This window comes from Bicyclus anynana, chromosome 11 (assembly GCF_947172395.1).
Source record: "Bicyclus anynana chromosome 11, ilBicAnyn1.1, whole genome shotgun sequence".
NCBI classification, from domain to species: domain Eukaryota; kingdom Metazoa; phylum Arthropoda; class Insecta; order Lepidoptera; family Nymphalidae; genus Bicyclus; species Bicyclus anynana.
The window spans coordinates 4,421,928-4,432,187 of NC_069093.1; the positions used below are offsets into that span (position 1 = coordinate 4,421,928).

Consider the following 10,260-nt stretch of genomic DNA (forward strand, 5'->3'; position numbering starts at 1 on the left):
TGTTACAAATGGTTTATGTAAAATCTCAAATTGCGAATAAATGTATGTAAATATAGAATTCGACCAGTTTTATTATAAATATAGATAGATAACATACCCAATTCTGAGTAGAAAAGGATTTTGTGGAAGTTTATAATGAATATTAATATATGATTCCCTTTCAATAAAATCTATCAAACTCAACACCCCCTAAATTCAACAACAAAACTCTCTACATCCCACGTATTCTCGGAAACATGAATAAATGATTGCTTTTTCTTCGCTAAAAACCTTAAAGTACAAGCGGCAACGCGTCCTGCAAGGTTATTATGTAACTCGGTGTACCATTCAAGTAATCAGTCACTACATTGTTTTTTATCGTATTTTCGTTTTTGCAATCATCTACACACATTTTTTTTTTCTATAAAATGAAATAATTATCGTCATTACGTCATACGTAATAAAAAAAAATACGTAAAGTAATACGTAAAGTAATCAGTCACTACATTGTTTTTTATCGTATTTTCGTTTTTGCAATCATCTACACACATTTTTTTTTTCTATAAAATGAAATAATTATCGTCATTACGTCATACGTAAAGTAAAATTATTATAGTTGTGTTCGTAGTCGATAGTAACGTTATCTCAACAAAAAACCGGAAGTATTTACGTAATTCCGTTAAAATAAGCATGTTAGATGATCGTAGAATCTAAAAAACTTTATGATTTGATGTGAAATAGTGTAGCCAAGGTTATTTCATTGAAACAACTATTTTAGTTGATCACTAAGATGAAAATACGATGAAAAACGATGTAGTGACTCATTAATTGAACGGTACACTGAGATACATAATAGACCCGCTGAATTAATTAAATAACCTCCACGTATCTACGTTTTCTCTGAAACTTTCTCCGATCAATTGTGCATCCTTTATAGTCCAAGATCCCAGAGCGATCTGTCATAACTTATTTTCAAATAGAAACCTTATGTATTTATTATATAAACCTTAGGTTCTCAGTAGTGTCTCATGCGTTTTGAATACCAGTGAGTTTATGGAGCTCGCCGTGGCGCACCTAGCCAGGTAGTAGGTGAGACAGGTAATTAAAAATAAGAGTAACTTAACTTAAATTTTTATGGCTGATTTTTGTATATGTTTTATAGAATATTATTCTAGAGTAGCATCGTAAGTGTCAGACACTTTTCATGGACCAAAACTTTGGTCAGACGCTTTAAAGTTAAAAAAAAAAATCAACTTTATTTTATTTTTACATGTCTGACTTTTGAATATGTTATTAACTAACTGTTATTAAGTTAAATTTCATTGGTCAGACAAATTTTAATGACCCAACAACCCCTAAACATAAAAATTATCAGCCGGGAATACCAGTGTGAGAGCACTATGCGCATGCGCCTTAGAGTTAAATATTTAAATATTTATAGAGTACTCACTGTTTTTAATTTAACATGCGTGCGTCTTATTAGTTCTGCAATGACTATTCAACTGAATATACTTGTACCACAGATTAAACAGAGCGCACGGAACATGACGGTGTCGTAGCCGCTCCAAAAAAAAAAATTTCGAAAAGTAATACATTCTCGAGTCGTATCTACAACAAGCGTCAGTGACTTTCAATGTTAGTTAAGAAAAATGGAGTCTTGTGTTTTAAAATTTTTAAAACTGTTTACAAAATCTAAAGTAATAAGATGAAGTATTTTTTTTTTGGAAATTATTGACTATTATTTTCATTAAAGTGATTATTGTTAGTGTTAAATTTTTAAATGCAAATTATGAATAAAGTTTTTTTATGGGTTTCATCGGCTTCACCACGCTGCTTCTTTATCATTCTTTACTCTGTGACTTGTATACCAAAGTAGATTTATTATTATATATTATCTAAAACTAAGTATGACGTTACAGACCTTCAGTTTTATCTAATCAAATCAAAATCATTCGAAAAAACTGTGCATTTAAAACTGAGGGACAGCATTAGCTTCATCGCAATAATGAAAATCCTATTACAAACTCTAATTGCACTCAAAATTAGTGGAATGAATGTCAGCGTTAGCTAATGAACTGTGATTGGCTAAACAATTAGCATCTGTGCAGTTTAATTGTTGTGTACACAACAATACATTTCGGATTAGATGTGGTATAGTCAATACAGTTGGATTTTCAATCCGAAAGATCAGTAGCTATCGCTCTTTATTATCTCTCAAAAAAAAAAACAAAAAAAAGAAAAAAATAATAAATGATCTTATTTTTCCAGCTTCATTCTTTTTTATTTGTTTTTTTTTTATTTTTCAATTCAATTGAAATTTCAATAAAAAAAAATCATTCTTAATAATTTTTATTCTTTAAATAAACATTTTTAGTAAAAAATCTTCTTTTTGTGACATTAAAATTACTATATTGTTTAAAAAAATATATCAAAAATGAAATCAATTTTATTTACCGTGCCATTGTAAAAAAAATTTGAAATTTTGTTTTGAAGTTATCAAACAATACTAAGTATACTATACTAAGTCTTACTAAGTCTTTGATAATTAAGTCTATTATAAGTAATACTAAGTCTTTGAATTTTGGAGATTTTTAAGGTAGGAAGACGGCTTGGAAGGAAAATCACCATTATTTCACTACTCTCAAAATGTATCTGAATTGCCATGAACTCATTTATTTATTTTTCCTTTTTTTTAATTTTTAACAATTTTTTTTTATTTTTATAAACTTATACAAAAAAAATATTTAACCCTCTCGCTGCGGGACATTTGAGTGCCCAAGCAACCAGTGGATAGGGTTCCAGAATGAGGATAATCCTCCTCACAATACACGCTGCCTCAAGAATCACTGTCTTCTGTATCCGACTCTTGAAGTAACAGTTAAGCGAAAGCTTCTTAAGGTGTTGGTCGAAGATTTTCGCTTTAAGACCATTGACTGAAACAACCATCGGAACAATAATAGTTGACTCAACATTACACATGGCGGTAATGTCGTGAAGTATTTTGATACTTTTCCTTTTCAGCTTTAACCAGATTATCGTAATGTGGAACAATGATATCAACAATTATTGCACGGCGCACCGATTTTGCCATGAATATTGTTACAACATACGCAATGTTCAGTGTGGTCATGAAATATTTTAAGTCAAGGACTATTAAAACCATTTAAAATGTAAACTGAAAATGACGTAACTAGGAATTGAATGACTCATTCAAATAGTGTGGAAGTCTAACACGGCATTCACACGTAAAATGAAAAAGGAGCATCTACACTCGCAGCTGGGATCCATTCCGTCTGTCCATCAACCGTGTCATTCACCCGCCGCTTAGATCAAGCCGACAGAACTGTCGGATATAAAAGTGTTCTAACAGAAATGGTAACTAATTTTCACCTACTTTAAGATATGTGAAAGTATCAATAATTCCTTTTGTAGGGTGGATATAAGAAAACGCCAATCCGTGATAACAGAGTATATTGTTCAGTATGCACAGATACACAGTTACATAAAGTACAAGGTAACAAATCACTTTCCTACGTCCCTACTGAAGCATCGGAGACGACTGCAGTGGCTATCTATCTCCTAGCTTATAGTGAGTGACGAAATCTAGCTAAAGCCTATGTTCCTAGTTGTAGGCGCGAGAGCAGACTGCAGCGGCTATCGTACTCTGTTGCCTTTACTTCGACTATACTGGCGACTGCAGAGAGCTATCTACCAGTACGGCCGCTAACTGGCTACTGCCTTCCGCGGCTCAGTGCGCCCGCTTATATAGGATGTCGTCCCATTGTTTCCTTTATGACGCGTAGCGGGGACGGTGCGAGTGAAACAGATAGTTAGTGTGCGAGCGGGAAAGTATTCGAGGCCGCAACGCCGTGCGCTTGCTACAATCTCCCCCTCTGGTACTCGTGGACGTCCCGTGAGAGTACCAGCCTAAGATGCATGGTCTTTCCTCGGTCGGCCTCGTCGTCGTATTGGTATAATAGGTGCAGGTGTTTCATCTTTTCGTTTCTCAAATTTTGTAATTGCAGATGTATGGTATCTTCCTATGGCTTTGTCAGGTTCATCTATTTTAGCAACTTCATATATGCAACTACCATGCTTTTTAGTTATAACATATGGACCGTCACGTCGTGGTGCAAACTTAGCCGAGAACTGTTTTTCTTGGTTGCTTATTGGATGTGTCTCTACTAATACTAAGTCTCCCGTTTCGTAACCAGGATCTGGTCATCGCTTTTGGTTTGCTCTTTGTCTATTTTTGTCTTGCATGTCTTCTACATTTGCTTTAGCTGTATCCAAATCGTTAGCTAAGTTTCTTAGATATGGTGTGATATCTGGAATGAACTTTTCAGATTGTACTATATCACTGAAATTATGTGTGATTTTATATGGAGTTCTCATTTCTCTTCCAAATGTCAAATGACCTGCTGTAAAACCTGTACTTTGATTGTATGCAGAATTCATTGAAAATCTTATAGCTGGCAATGTTTCAGGCCATCTAATATGTTTGTTTTGTACCATTATTGCAATCTGGGTTTTCATATCCCTGTTTTTTCGTTCTACAATATTGGGTTCTGGATGGTATACCGGAGTAAGAATCTGTTGTATACCAAGGCAATATGTTAATTGCTGCATAACAGCTGATATGAACTGAGTTCCGTTATCACTTGTGATTCTTCTTGGAAGGCCATAACGCAGGAAGACTTCGTTAAGTAACGTTAGAGCACATTGTTGAGCCGTTGCTTCTTTTTCAGTTACCGTGTAGTTACACTCAGCCGGTGTAAGAAGGCGGCTAGCATATTGGATTGGATGTTCTTCAGATCCCTCCCCCTGGACTAAAGCTGCTCCGATAGCGTAATTGCTTGCGTCTGTTTTGATTGTAAAAGGTGATTCATAATCCGCTTGTTTAAGTATAGGTGCCGTAGTTAGTAAACGTTTTAATGACTCATAAGATTTTTGTTCGTCGTCACACCATTGCCATTTAACTTTCTTCTTTGTTAAATTTGTTAATGGTCTTGCAATTTCTGCAAAATTTTGAATAAATCGTCTATACCAGGATGCTGTTTGCAGAAAAGATATTAATTGTTTAAGATTTCTTGGTTCTGGCCTGTTTGCTATTGCTGATATTTTATCCATGTCTGTTTTTATACCTTCAGGTACTATGAGATGTCCTAAGTATTTGATTTTAGAACACCCAAATTGACATTTCTTTCTATTAGCTCTTAGATTGAAGTCTCTTAGTTTTGCGAAGACTTCATTAAGATCAATTAAATGCTGCGAGAATGTTTCTGATCTAATTATTAAATCGTCTAAGTAGCACAAAACACATTGGGCCTTTAAGCCGTGAACAAATTTGTCCATTAATCGTTGAAATGTTGCAGGTGCATTTCGTAGACCAAATGGCATACGCTTGAACTTGTATATTCCGTATTTTGAAATGAATGCCGTTTTAGCCTGATCATCTGCATGTACCTTTATTTGCCAATAGCCTGATTGAAGATCTATGGTTGACATGTATGGCATGGCCTTAGCTTGATGTAACAGATCGTCTATTCGCGGTAGTGGATACCGATCAGGTTTAGTGACTTCATTTAATTGTCTGTAGTCAATGCATACCCTTACATCGTTTTGTCCTTTTGGAACTAAAATGACTGGAGCGGACCATGGAGAGTTGCATTCTTCTATAATATCATTACTTATCATCTCATCTAATTTATGCTTAAGCTGTTGTTGTCTAGCTGGAGATAATCGATACGGTTTAACTGCTATAGGTTGACAATTACCAGTTTCGATTCTATGCTCTGTATAATTAGTAGGACTACCTTTTTCGTTAAAAATATCGTTAAACTCAACTAATAATGAATTTAATTGTGTTTTCTCTTCATTTGTTAATAATTGGGCTTCATTAGGTTGTAATAACAAATTCAATGAATATAGTGACATAGGATTTATTGGTAAATAATTTACACGAGGATCCAATTCAGATTCCTGGTCTGCTGGTTCACGAGGATGGACTGGTCGTGGTGGCGTGTCAAGCTTGATTAATTGCCAACGTGGTCTCTTTGGTGGCGAACCTTCATCATGTATTGGCGATGGAGACGCTTGTATTGGAGAAATCATGTGTAGCTCCTTTGACCATTGCAGAAATTCTGAGAGCTCTTCCTCTTTAAAACTTATTTTCTTCGCTTTCTTCAATATTTTAATTTTTTCATTTTTAAGATGCAGGAAATCAAATCTTTCGTCTGGCATATCGGCGAAAGTCCAAAAACGCTGTGGCAAATTTAAAATGATGCCTGCCGAATCTAAGAAGTCTATACCTAGCAGTGTGCGGTTGTCTTTAGCATCCGGTAAGACGCTTAGTGTTATAGGTATAGTGCGTTTACCTAGCGTAACTTCTACGGCAGTAATTAGCAGATTTTGCTGTTTTACCGTCCCATCCGCTAGCGAAATATTGATTACTTGCTCACGAAATTTAGCACCATTCTCCAACATTAATTGGTACAAGTAGTTACTCGCGATGCTAGTTCTTGCAGCGGTGTCTATAAATGCATAACCATGTTGTCCATAAATATTTATTTCTATTGTGGGTATCTTAACGTGATCTTCTAGATTTGTTTCTATCGTGAAGAACGATACCGGTTTTGGTGGCGATTCTTTCAATTTGCATTTTTCACAATTGCTTCTAAAAACCCCGGGTGTTCCACAGCCATAACAATTAATAGCACTTTTTATTGGCTCTTGCTTTTCGGTGACTGGGTTGCTGGGCTTTAATATTGTAGCACTTGATTGCTTATGTTCGGTCATTTGGGCTGACCGTTTCCGACATACTTCAATTTTATGTCCCCTTCTACCGCAAAATAGGCATCTATTGGTAGCAGGCTTCTCGTTGAACACTGAAGGGTTTTTTGATGTAACATTCTCCAGAGATTCCAAGTGACGAGCCTTCTCCAATAACTCTGCGAACGTGGTGATGTCGGAGCGTGCAATCTCTTTTTTTAATTCTACTTTTAATAGACCGTAAATGAGATCCAATTGTTCTTCTTCTCTGTGCCGCTTAGTCGGTAACATTCCTAAAAGGGCCCTTTTCCGGCACAGGAAAGTATCTATGGGCTCCTTGTAGCCTTGTATATCAGCAAAGAGTTCCACATATATTTCGTATGGTTGACGTTTTGGGGCAAAAGCTGACCTAAGCGCAGAAATAGCTTTTGGCCAAGTTTTAATCCCCGCTTGAATTCCCGTCCACCAAGTGCTTGCGGTGTCTTTTAATAATAGAGGGAATCCAATCAATGCATCCTCGTCGGTGATTTTTTCAACTTTTTTGTAGATTTCTACAGCCGTGACAAATTCTTCTACTTTGAGATGGTCTCGTTCGCCGTTGAAGCGCAACATACATCTCGTAAAGTTTTTATTCATCGTAGATGTTGGAATCCGATTCAATAATTCGTTGAACTGCTCTTCTGTTAAATACACGGGTGAAGTAGTCTTCTTCATTTCTCCCTTCTCGTCTTCTGACATACTCGTTTCGGTTGTGGATTATTCAGTTGGGCGCCAAATTGTAGGGTGGATATAAGAAAACGCCAATCCGTGATAACAGAGTATATTGTTCAGTATGCACAGATACACAGTTACATAAAGTACAAGGTAACAAATCACTTTCCTACGTCCCTACTGAAGCATCGGAGACGACTGCAGTGGCTATCTATCTCCTAGCTTATAGTGAGTGACGAAATCTAGCTAAAGCCTATGTTCCTAGTTGTAGGCGCGAGAGCAGACTGCAGCGGCTATCGTACTCTGTTGCCTTTACTTCGACTATACTGGCGACTGCAGAGAGCTATCTACCAGTACGGCCGCTAACTGGCTACTGCCTTCCGCCATGTTGCTTCATCTCTCAGGCCCGTAAGAGCCCGGGGGGAATCGCGTCCGAAGCTGAGCTTCCTGCGCGAGGCTATCTGCTCGTAGCGTAGCGACGCTACGGTCCTTGGATACTCCCTGGTGGGAGTGTTTGTTCATATCCGTCTTGGATTTATTTATCTTCTTGGTTTTTCATTCATCTTCTATTATATTAAACTTCGTTCCTTAAGGATGTCCCTCGGGAAGGGCCATCTATCCGGAGGACGAGTGTGGTATGGTGCGATGTCCCTTATATGGGGAGCAATCGCGTGGTCTGCTCGGATGTAGAGTCGCGCCGCCTGCTCCGCGATTACTGCATCTAGTTCCTCGATTCGTAGGTCCCGCGCTATAGTGCGGTTCCTGACGAATCGAGGGGCGTTCGTTAGGGTCCGTAGAGCTGCCGACTGTCTTGCACGCAGGGTTCGTCGGTTGCTCTCCCGTGCGAGCGCGTACCATGCGGGCGTGGCGTAGGTGAGGATGGGGCGTACATAGGTTTTGTACACCCCAGTCTTCACCCGCAGTGGTAGGCGTGAGGAGAGCACCGGGCGGAGTAAGAATAGAGCAGATTTTGCTCTACCTTGGACTTTCTTTATGTGATGCTTCATTGTAAGTTGGCGGTCAATGGTAAGGCCAAGGTACGTAATCGTGGGTTGCCACGGTATATCCTCGCCTTGAAGTCTGAGCTTGGTCTCGGGTGGCAGGGAGCGGCCGAAGGAGATCGCCTGAGTCTTTTTCACGTTCACGGACAGTCTCCATTTCTGGAGCCAGTCGGGGAGAGCGTCTAGCTGGCGTTGAAGTTTCTTGATGGCGTGCTCTGTGTTCAAGGACGTAGCTATGTAGGCCGCGTCGTCAGCGTAGAGCGCCAGTGTGACCCCGGGGAGGGATGGGATATCGTCCGTGAACAGCGAGTAGAGCACCGGTGAGAGACAGCTTCCCTGCGGTACTCCTGCCGTGGCTGGGTGTTCTTGTGAGAGCTCTTCTTGCACCTTGACCTTGAACCGTCTGTTGCTCAAGAAGGATTTTATTGTTCGGACGATCTTCGGAGGTGTTGAGGTGTGTCTCAGTTTGTGGATTAGGCCCTCGTGCCATACTCGGTCGAAGGCCTTCTCCATGTCGAGGAAAGCCGCCACCGCTTTCTCCTTTTTATTTAGGCTGCTTATCACGAGATGCAGGACTCTCGCTAACTGGAGCGTTGTGCTGTGTTCGGATCGGAACCCGAACTGCTCTTCTCTGGGAGTCAGGTGCGGCGCCAGTTCTTGCAAGAGTCGCACCTCGAATACCTTTGATAGAGTCGGAAGTAGAGTAATTGGGCGGTAGCTCTCTGCCTTGTGCGAGTTCTTCCCGGGCTTCAATAACATAATAATTTGGCCGACTTTCCATAGGTTTGGGAAGTGGCCGGCGCGTAGAATCCCGTTGTAAAGCCGGGTCAGCGCTACCACTGCTTTCCTTGGTAAGTGGCGAAGGGCGATATTGGGAATCCCGTCGTGTCCAGGGGCTTTCTTTAGCTTGGTCTTCTTAATGATTTTGCTGACCGAGCCCGGGGAAAAATAGAGAGCAGTGACTGGGTCCTCTTCTTCTTGAGCAGCGGCTTCGAAGTGGAGGCGGTTTCCTCTTTCGACTTCCTCAGAATGTGAGGGGTCGACAACTGGGAACGGGCTAAACTGCGTCTCTAAATGAGAAGCGAAGATCTCGGGTCTATCTGCTGCACGGTATCGGAGGTTACCATCCTCGTGCAGCAGAGGTCTTTTGGGTTCGGGAGCTCTTGTGACTTGTCTACATATCCTGTGTAGAGCCGTTTGATCGTCGCTTGCCGACTCTATATAGTCCGCCCAGTCATCGGCAGCTCTGTCAGACAGCAGAATGGCCGCTTGTTCTGCCAATTCATTCAATTCCCTCTTTTGGGATGGGCATCTCGTGAACTGCCACTCTCGCCTCAGCTTCCTCTTCCTGTCCAGCAGCATTTTTATTTTAGATGGTAGAGGCGGCTTTGCGTTTGTAGGTGGTGGTAGCTCAGTGGTCGCTTCATGTAGAGCTCCTTGTATGGACTGTGTTATGTCCACCGCAAGGGACTCTACCTCCTCCGGCGTGGACGCTGGTCTGGAAGGAATAGTATTCGAGATGTGATCTTGGTACTTCTGCCAGTCTACTCTGCGCCTGGGTTTACTTGGGATGGATGTTCTGCATTGGTTATCCAGGGTGACCAATATTGGGAGGTGGTCTGAGCCCATGTGTTCATGAAGGACCTCCAGCGGTGGGCGATTTACTAGACCTTGCGCCACAACAATGTCTAGTACGTCTGGCGTGTATGAGTCGGTGTAGGGGTAGTAGGTCGGCTCCTCCGGACCAAACACATCGTACCCCTGTCGCTCCGCGTCTTCAAAAAGAGCTCTCCCTACA

General features: G+C 40.3%; 1 protein-coding gene across 1 annotated transcript; it reads right to left on the minus strand.

Moving 5' to 3' along the window:
* Positions 1 to 3,433: 3,433 nt before the first annotated feature.
* Positions 3,434 to 7,838, minus strand: LOC112054640 (uncharacterized). The gene has a single exon (XM_052884276.1). It carries the CDS (start codon positions 7,486 to 7,488, stop codon positions 4,201 to 4,203), a length of 3,288 nt encoding a protein of 1,095 aa, XP_052740236.1. The 5' UTR covers positions 7,489 to 7,838; the 3' UTR covers positions 3,434 to 4,200.
* Positions 7,839 to 10,260: the final 2,422 nt, after the last annotated feature.